This window comes from Solanum verrucosum, unplaced genomic scaffold (assembly GCF_900185275.1).
Source record: "Solanum verrucosum unplaced genomic scaffold, falcon-dt-bn FXZP01000289.1, whole genome shotgun sequence".
Classification (NCBI taxonomy): domain Eukaryota; kingdom Viridiplantae; phylum Streptophyta; class Magnoliopsida; order Solanales; family Solanaceae; genus Solanum; species Solanum verrucosum.
Genome location: NW_026020016.1, coordinates 895,908 through 912,698, shown reverse-complemented (window position 1 = coordinate 912,698; position 16,791 = coordinate 895,908). Strand labels below are relative to the sequence as shown.

Genomic DNA, 16,791 nt, shown 5'->3' with positions numbered 1-16,791 from the left:
TTTGATTTCTTGAATATTTAAATTTATAAGAATTTCTTGATTTCTAAATAGTTATCTAATAATTGTGATTCTTTTATTAGTAAACTTGTTATTCGTGCTAATATTTTTAAAAATTATTTTGTTTTTATAAGATTGAATAGAAGTGTGAATATTTAATTTTGTAGGTAAAATAATTCTTACAATCAATTCATCAAATCACAAATGGATAAGTTTCTCATCAAGCTACCAAAGCCAAAAGATGACCAACCAAGTTCTAGCTCTAATCAACCATTTGTGAGTTCACAAGTTGCTCCGAAAGTTCAAAGACATACAAATTCTTTTCCACTTTCAAATATGGATAATATGCTTGATTTTAAATCTCTTGAAGCAGATCCCAAAGATCGAATGCCTATTTCATCTTATGGTCCTAATATTTGAGATGCGGTAAGGAGGTATTACATTCAAAAAAAGCCATGTCAGCCTGTTGATCATATCTTCCCTAAAACTAAGTTTGGAGATAAAATGAGTCAATTTCGACCAACTTGGTTTAAGAGAAGATCTCAATGGTTGGAATATAACATTAAAGTAGAAGCGACATTTTGTTTGTGTTGTTATTTGTTCAAGAATGAACTTGAAAGTCGTGGAAATGCCGGAGATTCATTTACAAGAGATGGTTTTAGGTGTTGGAACAAAACTTTAGAAAGATTCAAAAAACATGTTGGTAAGGTAAATAGCATCCATCATAAATGTTTCAATAGGATGCAAGATTTGAAAAACCAACGACAATCGATCCAATCTTCTTTTGACAAGCAAAGTGAAAAGGCAAGAAGTGATTATCGGATGTGTTTAAATGCCTCAATTGATGTAGCAAGATTTCTCTTGACATCGGGATTTCCATTTCGTGGACATGATGAAAGTGAAGGTTCCGAATATAAGGGTGCTTTTCTTGAACTTTTGAAATGGTATGGGGATAGAAGTTTTGATGTGGGAAGAGTAACATTAGGTAATGCTCCACAAAATGATATGATGATTTGTCCGAAAATTCAAAAAGATATTGTGGAGGCTTGTGCTAAAGAAACAACTAAGGCTATCATTGAAGACTTGGACGGTGATTATTTTGGAATATTAGTTGATGAATCAAAGGATGTTTCTCATAAGGAGCAAATGACTCTAATTTTGAGATAGGTCAACAAAAGTGGAATGGTGATAGAGCGATTCTTGGGTATTGTCCACGTAAATGATACATCTTCTCAATCATTAAAAAAGGCAATTTATTCTTTGCTTTTGGATCACTCATTATGTACATCCAAAACACGTGGTTAAGGTTATGATGGGGCTAGTAATATGCAAGGGGAAATAAATGGTCTCAAGTCTTTGATTTTACAAGATACGTCATCTGCATATTCTATTCACTGTTTTGCTCACCAATTGCAATTGGCACTTGTAGGTCTTTCCAAAAAGAATTCGGATGTGGATAATTTTTTTTATGTTCTCACTAATATTTTGAATACTATTGGAGCTTCATTTAAACGCAGAGATTCACTTCGACAACATCAAGAAGATAAGTTGGAAGAGTTGCTTAAATTTGGAGAAGTTCATACAGGGCAAGGTTTGAATCAAGAACGTGGCCTCCAACGACTGAGTGATACTCGTTGGGGGTCTCATTTTAAAACCTTGGACAATTTCCTGATTCTTTTTTCTTCAATTGTTAATGTGCTTAAGGATATGAAACGTGATTGTCCATATCATCTTGATAGATTTGCGGCGAAAAATCTTTTGAGCAAGACTCATGAATTTGAATTTGTCTTTATGTTGCACTTGATGTTTAAGGTGTTGCTATTGACGAATGAGTTGAATAAAGTTTTACAAAAGAAAGATCAAGATATCGTTAATGTTATGGGATTGCTTGACCTTTCAAAGAAACGATTGCAAATGATGAGAGAGGATGAATGGGACTCTATGATGGATGATGTTAGCTTATTTTGTGGTAAACATGGAATTTCAATTTCCAAAATGAATGAAGACTACTCTAATGGGAAGTCGAAGCGTAAGAGGTCCAATATTTCATATTTGCATCACTTTCGTGTGGAAGTATTTTATGTCGTCATTGATTTAGCACTTCAAGAACTCAACAATCGTTTTGATGTGGTGATTAGTGACTTGCTCCTCGGTATGGCTAGTTTGAGTCCGGTTGATTCATTTGCTAATTTTTACAAGGATAGGATAATGAAACTAGTCGAGTACTACCCAAGTGAGTTTGGTGATAAAGAGCTTCGGGAACTCAATTTTCAACTTGATGATTTTATTGTCTATGCTCAAAAGTGTGATAACAAGTTTCTCAACTTGAAGGGAATCAAGGATCTTGCAAAAGTGATGATAGAGACAAAACTAGATCAAACTTGGTCACTTGTGTATCTACTTGTGAAGCTAACTTTGATTATTCTTGTTGCTACCGCAAGCGTGGGAAAAGCATTCTCATCAATGAAGTACATAAAGAATGATTTGCGTAATAGGATGGATGAAGATCTTTTGAATGGTTGTTTAGTTTGCTATATAGAGCGTAGTATATTTTAAAATGTAAGTAATTATGCCATTATTGACCGTTTTCAAACTATGAAAACTCGTCGAGCACAATTGTAAGTGAATGATGTTTTTTGCTAATATATTACTATATAAAGATTGCTACTACCTACTTGCTCGTCAACTTGTTCTCACCGTAAAATTTATATAATTGAATTAATTGTCTATTTTGAAGATAATGGTGCCCTCATGTTCTTGAGATCCTGGATATGCCTCTGGATACACATCAACTTCTCAACCATAAAATGCTGAAAAGGAAGGAAGAAAATTGTAAGTTTATGTATAAAGATAGATCTCATTGAGATGATATTTCATAAATAAATAAAAATAGTAACCAAGAGAAACAATTTAAGAAAATAGTCTTTCATTCATCCCTCCATTTATATATACAGACTACCATAAACCCTAAAAGCTTCGACTAAACCAAAAGAAAAACATAATTGATTTCACCTAATCTCTATGGAATCTAAGAGACAGAAACACCAATTACTAAAAAAATAAATTTAACCCTCAACCCTAGAAACCTTCTCTTATCCTTCCACCTAATCCTCATCAGCAGAGGGCTTTGATATGCCAGCTTTCTTAGGAAGCAAAAGGTTATGGATGTTGGGCATAACACCACCATTAGCAACTGTCACATCACCAAGAAACTTGCTCAGTTCTTCATCGTTCCTCACAGCCAACTGGATATGCCTTGGAACTATTCTAGTCTTCTTGTTATCCCTAGCTGCATTTCCAGCTAATTCAAGCACTTGAAAAGACCAAAATTCACATACAAAATCAGAAACACTAAACAAAAATACAAACATAGGATAAAAATCAACTTTCAATTACCAAATCAGAAACCCTAGAAATTGAGAAAACAAAAACAGATTTTTTTTTATGAAAATAAAGCAAAAATTCACCTCAGCAGCAAGGTATTCGAGAACAACAGCAAGGTACACAGGAGCTCCGGCACCAACACGCTCGGCATACTTGCTGGCTTTCAGAAAACGAGCAATAAGACCAATCGGAAATTGAAGACCGACTTTGCTACTACGAGATTGAGCCTTCTTTGCGGCACCAGAACCAAGAGTTTTGCCTCTTCCAGCCATCAAAAACCTCTGTAAAACACAAAAAAATGAATTCAATTTGTGTTGTATAGAGAGTAACGATGAGTGATAAAAATTTATTGGAGTTGGTGTTTATATAGTACTAAGGGAATTGTAAATGAACCAATGAGTAAAAAGCACAAGGATCGTGATTTTAACCATTGGATCAGAAAAAGATTAACGGTGAAATTAGGAAGCTAACGAGTTTTACCGCTTTAGGGATTGATGATGAGTTTAGAATATGACACATATGGAAACAACTGGCAATTTTCGAGGAAGTTTTTTAATTGCCAAATATATCCATAAAGTTTTTCGAGTTAGTAAATATAACCCTAATGTTTTTTGAGTTGGTGAATACATCCCTGATGTTTTTTTTTAGTTCTGTTTTAATTTTAATTTTCCACATGAAGTATTTGAAATCACAAGATTAAAAGATAATACATAAAATTCCTCCTAAATTTTATGCCTTACTTTTTAATAAGTCATTTAAAGTTTGTGGAAATCATATTACCATGTTAAATCATTTTCAATCAAAATAAATACATCTTTTTAGATATTTTCACATTAGCTTTCTTTCTGTACGTGTATCTCACACCAAATAAAATAATATAAGTATTTAAGATTACAACTTTTTGTACATCTGTCATGCCCCGAGCCTACACTCTGGGCGGGACTGGCACTCGAGAACCATTGCTGGCCCCAAGCTAACCCTTGTTCTGGCATACTTACTCAGTGGAAGACTTTAAGCATTAAGAAAATAACTTAAATGCAAGATAAATCAACTGTCTCAAACTAAACTCATAATGTTTTAGAAATAAACATTTAACTTAGCCAAAGTGGCAACTCAAATATGAACATAAGCCAATAACAAGGTAAAGACAAATGACTAACTGATTGTCTATCTATGAAGCCTCTAAAACTGAGATGGATGTCGAGACAAGACCCACGACATCCTAATGAACTAAAATACTGAAAGCAATAAAAGGGGTCCTTCGGAAGAAAGGAGGCTCACCAACAAACTCTGGAGCTCAACTGGAATGAACGATGCGTTGATGTTGATCCTGGTTACCTACGTCTGCATCATTAGAAGATGCAGGCCAAATGGCATCAGTACATTGAATGTACGAGTATGCGAGGGGAATTTAAAACAAAACATAAGCTTGAAAAGAACTAAAGAACTTACCTGGCTCAACTCAACTCAACTAGACTGAACTCGTTTCAATATAAAGCAATAACATAAATGCAATATAAAGAAAAGCTTTTAAAACATGGATATAACTCTGTGTATTTAAAAATACAATAGTAACTATAATGTGTATGCAAGGATACAATATAACTCTGAAATGTATATAAAAATACAAAATAATACTATTGTGGGTGTTTCTCTAACCGACAACCACCACTATGAGCCTAAGTGGTGATACAACGTCTTGCCCACGCTGCCAAAATTGTCTTATACTTTGTCGTCATATAGAACGTCTTAACTAAGTGGATTCACTAATCTATGCTAAAAAGCACTTAAGGATTCATCTAAAAAGTATGATCCTTTACTACCCATGATGACTACATGGTTTATGGAGACGTGAGTTATCTGAATTCAAACTCGTCCCCATATCGGTGCTCAATACTACTCCCAAAATACTCAGCTCATATGTTTAATAACATAACTTCTTTCTTTGGTTTGAGATAATTACTCAAAACTTGGCTTAAAAGCTCTATTGGAATCGATGTTCCATTTCTTGCTCAAATATGAAAATATTTACTCTTTAACTGAAAACTATCTCAAATGCTCTTTTGGAAATCAAGGTTTCCTTTCTTCTTTAAATGTGAAAACATTTTACTCTTTAACTGAAAACTAGCTCAAAGGCTCTTTTGGAAATCAAAGTTTCCTTTCTATTTTAAATGTGAAAACATTTTACTCTTTGGGAATACATAGTCCCAATATACTCTTTTGAAGAAATGAACTTCAATTTTTACTCTTTACTTAACTCAAAACTCAAGTCTTAAAATAAAGTTAAAATATTTGTAAAAGACTTTTGGAAGACTCTATGAACTTCTCTTGACTTGGCTCTCAACTTCTTTTGACTTGACTCTTAACTGATCCTTGAATTGAATTATGGATTCAAGGATGGTGATTTGTGATAGGAAAGATCTCATGATGTTTAGGAGTGTTTTTAGATAGTTAAACAAGAGAAAAAAAGGTGAAATGATCTGGTGGACCCTCATACTTGTATGTGTTTGTATTGTGAACCCTTTTACTTGTTCCTTTGTCATCTGAACCCTTGAACTTATCAAAACACAATATTTTAAATACGTTTTTTACTACTCAACTGTGTGTGTATCACAAACGCCTGACACGTAATTTTAAAAATAATTATAAAATGACACGTATGATTATAAAATGACACATGTATATATGATCACTCCATGTCATTTTTCCTTTTATTATATTTGATTAATATACCTACACTTTCTCTTTCCAATTTTTATTTCTCTTGCCATAGCCATCTGCATCTCCATCCCCACAATCTCATTTCAACCTTTTCTTATCTTCCTTACCCTTTTCCTTTTTCCAACCTCTTCTACTCTTTCCATTGAAGTAAAAAATGTTGGCACGATTTCTGATTGTTCACAATCTTGTCAAAGTTCGGAGTTAATTTTGGGTTCTGTTGGATTGGGATTTTGGTGGTGACCGATGGCGTTAAGGAAAAAAGGGGGTCTATTGGGTGGTCTGATTGTTTCTAGTTGTTCACAACTTGCGGCGTTGTGAAAGTCGAGACTTATTGACGGAGTTAGTTTGGGGGTTTTATCGTTGTTGTTGTTGTTGTTGGTTCTCATTTATAGTTTGTTGGTTGAAGCTTGTCAGAGATGGTGAGAACGAAGGCAGTTTGGTAGGAGAAGGTGAGGTGGACAAGAAGAAGGCAATAAGTTTGGGTTTGGTTTGGAACTGAAACAAGGGGTCAATGTCAAATATATTTGAGTTTTTTGGTTTGATTTTCAACTTATCTAGGTAGGTTTTCCAATTTATTTTCGAATTTATTTGTTGTTTAGTTTGAATTTGATCTCTATTTGCGTCTTTGTTTGATTTTGGGGTTTTAGTCGATTACATTGATTTTGTTGAATTTTTTTGAGGATTTTGCATTTTTGTGTCTAATGTTAGTGTAATATATTTTGGTAGTAGTGTTATGCCTTCCATGGCATTTTTCATAAAAAGAGAGTTGTATAATAACAAGAAACGATAGAGAAGAAATTTGGGGGGGAAAGATAAAAAAAGAGGCCAAGAAAACCTCAAATTTTGTCCAACAATGGTGTTAGATGCAAATAGGAAGATGATGGCTTTACAAAGCCTTAATGTCACTGTTAGATCCTTTTCCAAGGGTCTCACGCTCCTAATAGGTGTGTGTCACACACTCTTTGATATTAACTGCCACATAGGATGCCAAGTCAAAAATAGTGTTTAAAATATTGTGTTTTGATAAGTTCAGGGGTTCAGATGACAAAGGGGCAAGTAGAAGGGTTCACAATACAAACACATACAAGTATAAGGGTCCACCAGACGATTTCGCCGAGAAAAAAAATTCAAGAAATCACTATCTGGAAGCAAGTTCGCGACGCGGAGATGCATTTAATTATTTAGTCACAATTTTGAGGCAGAACGGTCCGTGACCACTCCGCGACGCGGAGAAACTTTTGTCAATTCTGAGGAACATGTCCACGATGCGGACCTGGTACCCATTTTGCCCGACTTGTTCCTTCTTCATTTTCTAGCCCCAATTCGCCTAAATTCGATTCTTTTTCTCAATTCCTCTTTAGATTCAGATACCAGTACATGTACATAAGAATCTAACTCAAAACAACTCTAATAATCGACCTTAAACTCTCAAGAACTCCTCAATCTCATCCCAAATTCAAGAACGAAAGCAATTCAAGAGTACAACTCAAGAACATCAAAGTCTCAATCTTTTAGGACGAAAATCATACTGAAATAAACATGTTTGGCGCGTGGATAAACAAACCCAATGCTATGTGAACTCACATACCTCGTAGGATTGAATTCTTGGCGAAATCGGCACTCAATTCCTCAAGAAATCAACGAATTCTTGCTTCTTCTCCTCTTTTTTCCTCTTCTTTTCTCTTCTCTCAAAACCCTAATTCCTTTTTATAAAGCTTAAACTGATCCAAATCAGTTTAGACCCCAACTTAATTACCAAAACGAAATTAATTAATAGTGTAGTGAAAAGACCAAAGTACCCTTCTGAAATCCGGATTAGACTTTCCTTATTTGAACAACCCAACTTCAAATGGGCATATCTCACTCATACGAACTCGGAATTGCGCAAACTCAGCGGCGTTGGAAAGATAATTCCAAGATCTTTTCTACGGTATTTGAAAGCACACCTAAATCATCCTAAGCTAGGAGTTATGGTCGTTTTAAGTTGACCAAAAACTCAAACTTAACATAACTTAACAAATTTTCAGATTTTTCATTCTTTCAAAAACAACTCTTTCTAATTCTAGCTCTTTCTAGTTCTTTCAAAAAGTGAGGTGTTACAATCTAAGGATTGACTCTAACAACACCTATCAAAATTCTCCCTAATTGTAGATGCATCTTCCAACATTTCAATGGTTTTACCTCTATGAAATTAATTTACAACTCATGAAAACTACCTAGGCTATCGTTCACTCTAGCCATCTCTTTGACCCCATCACCTGAGGAGTTGAGGGAATGCCTTGGTACTGTTGATGTTTTTCCAATGAATAAATAGTGGGTCTTAGTTATACCAATACAATATATGATATTGATTTAGTATCAGTTAAGTAAAATTATCATCATTAATAATATCAATACAATATATGATATTGATTTAGTATCAATTAAGCGAATTTAGTTGGGGGTATATAGTGTAATTATTTAGTGGATATGGATATACAAAGGTATATGTTTGTAATTATTTTGCTTTTATGGGTATCTGCTTAGTTTCCCTTAAAATAAACTAAGGGCGGCCGCAAGGGGTTCATCGAACTCTACCCGACTAGAGTTGTATATATGTAATATCAAAATTATTTTTATGATATACAATAAATTTTATTTTTTCTTTGTATATTTACTTGTTTATATTTTGAAAAATTAATCCTTTTAATAAAAATCTTGCCTTCCTCATTTATATAAACTATCTAATATTTTTTTAATGAACAACTTATAATAGATTCTCACACAATTGGAATCTCTCATTGCTCATCCTTCAACAACCGTCTTTACAACTTTACTGGAAAAGGAGATACAGATCCCTCGTTAGACCCCAACTATACAAAGAATTTGAAAAAAATAGTGTTCTCCAAATGACCAAAATACCCTTGTGGAGATGGACCCTGGAAGTGTCAGGACATTTGATAATTCTTATTCTGCTTTACTTGATGATAGTGAAACCAAAGATTATCTCAAAAAATAAGGAATTAATCAATATGGATCCACTTTTAAAAAAGATTTAGGGACTGTTTGGAAGGACACCCTGGTAATTGGATTTAATGTAATTGGGTGTAATTACACTGTCTGTCTTGTTTGGTTGGACAGGTAATTACTTGGTCAACATGTAATTAGTGTAATTGGCAAGGGGTAATTACATTCTACAATTCACAGGCAGAGGCTGTGAATTGCTGGTACATGGTGTAATTACCAACTGATTACTATTTAATTATTTTTTTAAAATTCTATTTTTATTTTTTAATTATTTTTACTTCTATTATTTTAAGTTCTATTTTTATTTTTATTATTATAAAATTTTCTAAAAGTTTATTTTATATTTTATTATTATATTTCATTTTCTTCTCGTTCTCAACCTTACTTCACGTGATTTTATGTAATTTTTTTTTGTATTATCTATTTCTTTATGCCATGCTTATTTTCTCATTAGCATAATTTTATCAGCATTCTAAATTTTAAATTAAAATAGAATTTATTATTAAGTGGGGTTATAGACTTACGTTTTCTTTTTAAAAATAAAATAAAATAAATCATATTTATGTGTACTATGTTGAAATTTGCTATAAGAGTATTATGTTAAATTTTTTGTTTTGAATTTATAACTTATGTTATATTTTCAGTTTCATTTGTTTTAGTAATATTGAATTTACATTGCAAGTCATTTTTTAATTAGACTTGATAGATTATCTTTTTGTCGAACATTTAATAATTTATGACATTTTATTTATATATTAACCTTTTTATCAAACTTCCATTTCACGATGTTCGTAAAAACTTCATACTTTTTAGTTTTTATGATCAATTCAATTGAAATATATTAATTTGAAAAAATATAAATCATTTTTTTTTCATAATATTAGTTAAGAACATATGTTTATTAATTAATATATTTTCAAAAAGAATATATATCTTAAATATTTAATTTAATATCATTTATAAAGTTTCTTATTTGTCTAGTATGAATTTTAAATAATTAATTTTTGTTTTTAAAATTTAATATAATTTTATGATTGCAATTGTGCATCCAAACACAACATGTGTAATTACACTGTGGCATCCAAACATGACATGTATAATTGCAATGTAATTACACTGTGGCAATCAAATAGGTCAGTATAATTACTAGACCGTATAATTACTAGACTGATAATTACTACCCTAGTAATTACTCCAATTCCAATTAGCAGGTGTCTTTCCAAACAGACCCTAGTGAGTCTATGGTCAAAATGGAAAGAGTTCCAAGTACTTACTGGAAATCAAGGTGAAATTAGAAAAGTCTGCTCAAGGGTCAATTAGAAAATTCAAAAAAGAAAATGTGTGTTATTTAGTATTGATGTAAGTTTTATTATTGAATAATGCGTTTGTCATTTAATATTGATGCAAGTTTATTGTGTTTCTTAATTGAAAGACTATCAAATTTTCAAGGTAGCTTAGGGTATTATTCATATGCAAGATATACCAGTATTTCATTAGTTTCTAAGCACGCTGTACTTTGGGATTTTTTTGAATTCAATAGAATCTCGATTCAAGTGAAGCATAATAAAATTATATATGGAAAAGAATATATAGAAATGCAGATAATAATAACAATAATGATAATAATATCTAATATTATAATTAAAGCATAAAACAATAGATATAAAAAATAATAATTGGAGAACAAGATAGTATATGAGTAATTAAGAGTAATCCTACTAATTATATGTATCTCCCTTTCTAGAGTCGTGTCTTCGGTATGTTCAAGTGTGTCTTTCTTTTGTTGGATTATTGATTGATCTCCTTATTTTGGTTTTCCATTCCTCAGAAGTTGTAGTAAACAAATCACGCTCTGAAATCCAATTATCACCAAAAAGATTATCATTAACAGTACTAGAGAGTCTAATCAAGTGTTCTTCATTCTCAGGAGTACTAACTGCATTCTGAATAAAAGGATGATTAATTAGTTCATCAACACTCAATAATCTACCTGTAAAATCACAAAACAAACATTCCGTCACAAAACCTTTAGCCATGTTAGAAACATCAGTGTCTATAAGCACTTCATCAGGCTTATCAAGACCACATATCTGACGTTTATATTTGTTAATCTGTCCCACATACCACGTGGGCTTCCCGGTGAGAATCTTTGCGACAACGCACCCTACAGAACAAATATCAAAAATCTGATGCTTGCAACTTGTTTCTTCTTTGGCAGATCCAAAATCAGCAATTTTTACCAACTTATTGTTCGGATAAATAAGTATATTGGTCAATTTTATATCCCCGTGGATATAACCTTTCTTATGAATGTGACCGATACCCTTCAAGAGTTGATAAGCATAGAGTGCTGCCATTTGTTCTGAAATTTTTCCATTAAAAAGTATGAAATCTAGTAAAGTGCCACTAGTGGCGCATTCAAGCAAGAGATTATACGTCCGCTTTGCGTATTCGACGCTCTCGTCTTCCCCAAAACATCGAACGATATAAGGCGAACCTTTTAATTGGTTCAAAATTTTTCCTTCTTCTCGTAGCACAGAGTACTCATCCGATCCAATTTGTGCAGATTTGACAGCTACAGCTTGGGAATAATTGTTGGCAGAAGAATGTGTTGCCAAATATACAGGGCCATTTAATCCAACCCCAAGAACATACTGTTTAATCCAACGCTTATCTGTTGTAATCATACTTATAATGAATGAATGAATGATGAGAAAAATAGGTGGTATATATAACAAGTTGAAAAATCCGTTTCCAACTCACAAAGGGATTCAGAGAACAATAAAAGTTGAAAAATCCGTTTCCAACTGAGAAAGGTATTCGTAATTGGAACACAAATTTGCAATTCTTACTTTTGAATAGAGGCAAAGAAGCCATGATGTATACAACTACTAATTGTATCTCGTACGATATCATTGATTTCATACTTGAAAGAAAATCCCAGAGCTCTCAATTTCTTTGATGAAATCTCTGAGGGGATTACTGAATCATGTCCTCCGTCATGATCTTGCCTGTAAATACAGAGAATTAGACTATAAACTTCATGTGGACTATTTAAGTACGTAGAAATCGATGGATGGATAACCTCTCTATAGCAGGGTAAGGATACTCTTTTTTAAGGTGATCGATAACTTCAGACATTGCCCAACTCCGAGCACAACATATATATCGTCCTTCTGCTTTAATATTCTCCATGAGGAATATGTGGGCACGACATATATCCTCTATATGAGCTAATGCTATTGATCCCATTCTTGTGTTCACAGCTGTCAGTATAGCTGACAGTTCAGGATCACCTATAAAATTAAAGGACATGTTTTATGTGTTACAAATATTGTAGGTGCATATTTAGCGCGTTTCTTAACAAATATATACAAAGTTTAGACCAAAGTTATTGAGTTCTGTCAAACCTGTTATTGGTGACAAGAGAACTCGAATGCTTGATGGAACTGTTGGAGTGAGGAATGGACCAGCTATAGTAGGTGTTATTGTTGAAACCAAATCAATGCCATTTTCTTTTGCAAACTGAAATGCTGCATCCTCTGTCAAAACCTTTAGTAGTACATAAACCTATAAAAGTGAATTATAAAATAATCGATAAATAACGTAAAATGATAGTAGTACTTTTGCCTTATGTTGCTCAAAAAATGTTGTCAGATCCTTCAAATAATGCATTACTTTTTAAGGATCCGGTAGACGTATAGGAAAAGAGAATTACCCAACCACTTGGTTTCGTGTTCTTAACATGTTGGATAGGTATTTTGCAAGATTCATCGACAAAAGGTCTCCATTTCCCAAAGTTGTCTCTGGCTGTGATTGTACTGATTGATGATGTGAAAACAACTTTTTTTACAGAATTGGATTTCAAGCAGGATTTCAGAACATTCAACGTCCCCTCGATTGCTGGCTCTATCATATTTTCTTCAACATAGCTGTCTTCATCAAGTTAAAATAATTAAGCCAAAAATTATACAATTTCAAATAATTTAGGAGCAAAAATTAATGAGTTAGATAAGCATATATATTTACCAACGTTTTCTGTGGCTTGTGGGCAGAATTCCATGGGTGCAGCAACATGGAATAGGCCAATGCAACCTCTCATTGCTTCATCAAAGCTTCCTTCTTTTCTTAAATCAGCTTTGAACAATCTTAGCATCTCACTGCCCTCAGCTAACTTCAATAGATGTGATGACTTCTCTGTAATATTGGAAAATTCAACCTAAATATTACCTTCGATCTCAAACTCTTATAAGTTGAGAGTACAAGTAGAGACGAACTCATAATTTAAATAGAGGGGACACCATTGCTTTAAAGGGAAAAAAAACTCCAAAAACACAGTCCCTTGTCTAGGATCAAACTCGCAGTAACGCGAGATACTGTTGCAGGTTCAATCAGCGCACCAAATGAGTTTTGATATATAATTAAATATATCAAGCTTAAACGACTATCTCTACAACAAAAACACATTTTAGCGGCAATAAATATATACATTAACAAAGAATGTTAAAGCCTTTATCGATATTAGTTAATTGTCATTAGATCCAATGTCGCTAAAGACTTTAAAGACATATATAAAGTATGCTAATTGCCACTAAAAATATATATTTAGTGACAATTAAACTATTATCATAATTAATTGTCGCTAAAAAAATCATTTTTAATATAATATAAGAAAAAATTGATAAATTGGACTGAATTTCAACATGTTTAACATGTATGTAAGAATTTAATACACACACTACTGCCACATATTCTGTTTATATAGATCAATATTGGCATGCTACTTTACTAGAGAATTCACAGGTCCCACCAATATCTCGTGAAGTACTAGCATATGCTGAAGTAAATTTTCACATAGCTCGAGAAAAATTACGGGCATTAGTGGGTGCTTGGTCATAATTTTCTATGAAATTTGAAAAAAGTAATTTTTATTTTACAAGTAAAAGATAATATTTTAAAATTGACAATTTGAAATTGAATTTCGAAGTTCAACTCTGAAAATAGGTCGTAAACTATGTCATTACCCCTCAAGTTTTTCATATAATACTCCCTCCAATTTTTTTTATATGTCATTTATTTTTATAAATAGTTGGTCTATAATACTTATTGTTTCATAAAATCAATACATAAATTATCATATTCAATTCTTATTATTAGAGTAGTTAATAAGTCTTGAAAATATATACTTTGACCAATCTAGGAAAAGTAATAAGTAATTAATATTCGTTGGGATACTTCATACATTGATTAATTATTCTCTCCATTCACTATTCTATAAAATCTTATTTTGAAAAAGAAATCTCAACAAACAAATTAAAAATAAAAGATGGAAAAAAAATCAAAAATAATCTTGAAAGTTGAAGTTTCAACAATTTTTTAAAAAATTTGAATCAATTGGTGAAAAAATTTGTCTCCAAAAATAAACTCAAAAATTTATATAGTCATCCAAATGCATTTTAATTTTTGAAATCTAGCATATTAATCATTTATTGAAAAATTGACTTAAGAAAACATTAAATAAGAATAGAAAGATCAAATTAAAAACAAAGAGAGTAGGTCTTAAACTATGTCTTTGTCCACCTACCTTAAAAATTTAAATTATATACACTATCAACATGAAGTTATGTTCGTTTGTTTGGGGGCAAAGGCGGTGGAGCCAAAAGGTAAGGTTAATGGGTTCGAATTAGTAATTTATACATATTTAGTAAACTTTTAATTATAAATTTAGAATATAGATTTGATCGAACTTGTAATCAACATACTGATTAAAGTTTGGTGTGCGCGCGGCGCTGGCCGGGGGTGGGGGGGTGGGGGGGGGGCATTAGTTTAGAAAGAAGGAAGGATAAAGAAAAAGAACCAGGATGGCGCACAGCAGCATGGACTTTGTAGCCCATTTGAAGGAGTGATTTAATGAGCCATGAGCCAATGAAGCCTGTCCCTCCTGTTACACAATAACTCTTCAACTTCTTGTTCTCCTCCATCAAACCTAACCAACAAGAGAAAGCACTACTATTTTTAGCTTGATTTCAAGAGAGGAGTGGTTAACTAGTAGCATTCAAGTTTGGGTTAAAAAAACCAAAACAAATGTGGTAGTGATTCCTCCTTGGTTGTCTTTATATGACTTTTCTGTTTGTTCAGGAGATAAACAAACAATATTTCTCTGTCCATTCTTGGAAAGCCCCCATTAGGCATTAACACTTCACCATTTCTTTCTCTCTCCATTCATATTTTATTAAAAGTGTTACTCCTACCTTCATATTTTATACGAAAACCGGTGACTAACTAAACACAAAGTTATCGACAAGTTATGAACATTTGCCAAGAAAAAATATTTCACATAACACATAAATATGTTTTTTTAACTTGTTTTAGCTGACATTTATATCGTTCAATTTTAGGTATGCACAAGTAGGCACTTAAACTTGTATAAAGTTGAACAAGTAGATACATATATCCTACATAACATCTCACGTGAATTGTCACGTAAGACGTGTGTATCTACGTGTTCAACTTTATACAAGTGTAAGTGCTAACTTGTGCACACTCAGACGTAGATGTTAATTGAGGCCAAATTAAAAAGCATATTTATGTAATATGTCAATTTTATTTCGATTTATATATTGAAAATATTTTTGCGCGTGTTTATCAGTATTCATTATATAAACAAATTAATCATACAATATATGTCTCCTAGTTTAATTATACACATCAACAAAGTAATTTTTAATAAAATATGGGTGTTCCTAGTTTTTAAATACATACACCATGTCTATCCAAGTTAAAATATTTTTAATTTTAAAAAAATGGTGCACGTAGGTTTTGGGTCATGAATCGTGGATCGATTCAATTCGATCTGAAGTTATTTTCTGGAAAAGGAGATAAGAATAAGTTTAAAAAAAAGGTGGGATGTAACTGCTTCACCGTAAATAATAGCGGTGAAATCTTCTTGAATCATTGACATCAAGACATCCAACAACATGACATTTAATTTGTGAAATTTTATCTTTGTTTCCTAGTGATACAAATAAGGATTTGGAGCAAATTATTCGGTTCGTGAATTTCATTCCGCTGTAACAATCAAAGGTACACAAATTCTATACCGAATGTTGTTTAAATCTATCAATGGTGTCATAGCCATCATTAATTGCTCAATGATTATATAGTATTTCTTGAAATTCTGTACGGATTGTGTGTTATAAAAAATCTTGCGTCAAGAATATTTATATGAAAATCAGTATTTTTTTTTATATAAAATTATGATTCATTCGAACTCACCTGTTAAAAGAAAAAAATTTGAATCTAATTGTAGATCTAAAAATATACCTCCGATTCTTCAATTTTTTTGGGGACGAGTAGCCCTTTTTTCCAGTGTTTCTGACGATGAAGTGTTTGTTTATTGTGTTGGAAAAAAAAAGGTGATCAATTTTTTTTATAACCATTTTGGATAGAGAAGAAGGAAAGTGTGGATCTTTTTTTTTCATCATTCTTCTAGAAGTGGCGTTTTTTTTTCCATTCTTTTGAATTTTGTTTTTTATCTAAAAATAAGATGAAAAATTGAATAGGAATAGAGTTGTGAAGTGAATAGAAGGGCCATGTATGATAAAGGACCTTGTACTTTTTAATTTATTTATTTTATAAAGTTGGATTCTTGAATTTTTTTTATGGGAAAGAGTCAAGGGAGTG

The 16,791-nt window shown here is 32.3% G+C and overlaps 3 protein-coding genes across 4 annotated transcripts; 1 reads left to right on the top strand and 2 right to left on the bottom strand.

The window, feature by feature from the left end:
* Positions 1-738: 738 nt before the first annotated feature.
* On the top strand, positions 739-2,553 carry LOC125820946 (uncharacterized). Its single transcript, XM_049500368.1, has 2 exons — positions 739-1,087; positions 1,427-2,553. The coding sequence occupies exons 1-2, from the start codon at positions 739-741 to the stop codon at positions 2,551-2,553; spliced, it is 1,476 nt and encodes a 491-aa protein (XP_049356325.1).
* Positions 2,554-2,844: 291 nt separating this feature from the next.
* Positions 2,845-3,653, bottom strand: LOC125820919 (histone H2A.6-like). 2 transcript variants are annotated; one of them, XM_049500346.1, is made up of 3 exons: positions 3,465-3,653; position 3,406; positions 2,845-3,310 (listed from the first exon to the last, which is right to left on the bottom strand). In XM_049500346.1, exons 1-3 carry the CDS (start codon positions 3,651-3,653, stop codon positions 3,102-3,104), a joined length of 399 nt encoding a protein of 132 aa, XP_049356303.1. In that variant the 3' UTR covers positions 2,845-3,101. The 2 variants fall into 2 exon arrangements, with proteins under 2 accessions (XP_049356303.1, XP_049356302.1); XM_049500345.1 differs by having other exon boundaries at positions 2,845-3,348; positions 3,406-3,653.
* Positions 3,654-10,871: 7,218 nt separating this feature from the next.
* LOC125820945 (dihydroflavonol 4-reductase-like) lies at positions 10,872-15,089 on the bottom strand. Its single transcript, XM_049500367.1, has 7 exons — positions 14,966-15,089; positions 13,138-13,305; positions 12,827-13,044; positions 12,519-12,678; positions 12,194-12,404; positions 12,017-12,119; positions 10,872-11,762 (listed from the first exon to the last, which is right to left on the bottom strand). The coding sequence occupies exons 1-7, from the start codon at positions 15,087-15,089 to the stop codon at positions 10,872-10,874; spliced, it is 1,875 nt and encodes a 624-aa protein (XP_049356324.1).
* Between the last annotated feature and the right edge of the window lie 1,702 nt (positions 15,090-16,791).

What these genes read in the sequence shown, in the direction of transcription:
- LOC125820946 (XM_049500368.1), top strand. Translation starts at nt 739, where the DNA reads ATGCAAGATTTGAAAAACCAACGACAATCGATCCAATCTTCTTTTGAC. An exon ending in TATCATTGAAGACTTGGACG is followed by an intron (nt 1,088 to 1,426) that starts GTGATTATTTTG and finishes TGGCACTTGTAG; the next exon opens with GTCTTTCCAAAAAGAATTCG.
- LOC125820919 (XM_049500345.1), bottom strand. Translation starts at nt 3,653, where the DNA reads ATGGCTGGAAGAGGCAAAACTCTTGGTTCTGGTGCCGCAAAGAAGGCT. An exon ending in TTGTTTTCTCAATTTCTAGG is followed by an intron (nt 3,349 to 3,405) that starts GTTTCTGATTTG and finishes ATTTTTGTTTAG; the next exon opens with TGTTTCTGATTTTGTATGTG.
- LOC125820945 (XM_049500367.1), bottom strand. Translation starts at nt 15,089, where the DNA reads ATGGAGGAGAACAAGAAGTTGAAGAGTTATTGTGTAACAGGAGGGACA. An exon ending in ACAAGCCACAGAAAACGTTG is followed by an intron (nt 13,045 to 13,137) that starts GTAAATATATAT and finishes AACTTGATGAAG; the next exon opens with ACAGCTATGTTGAAGAAAAT. An exon ending in CCTTACCCTGCTATAGAGAG is followed by an intron (nt 12,120 to 12,193) that starts GTTATCCATCCA and finishes CTGTATTTACAG; the next exon opens with GCAAGATCATGACGGAGGAC.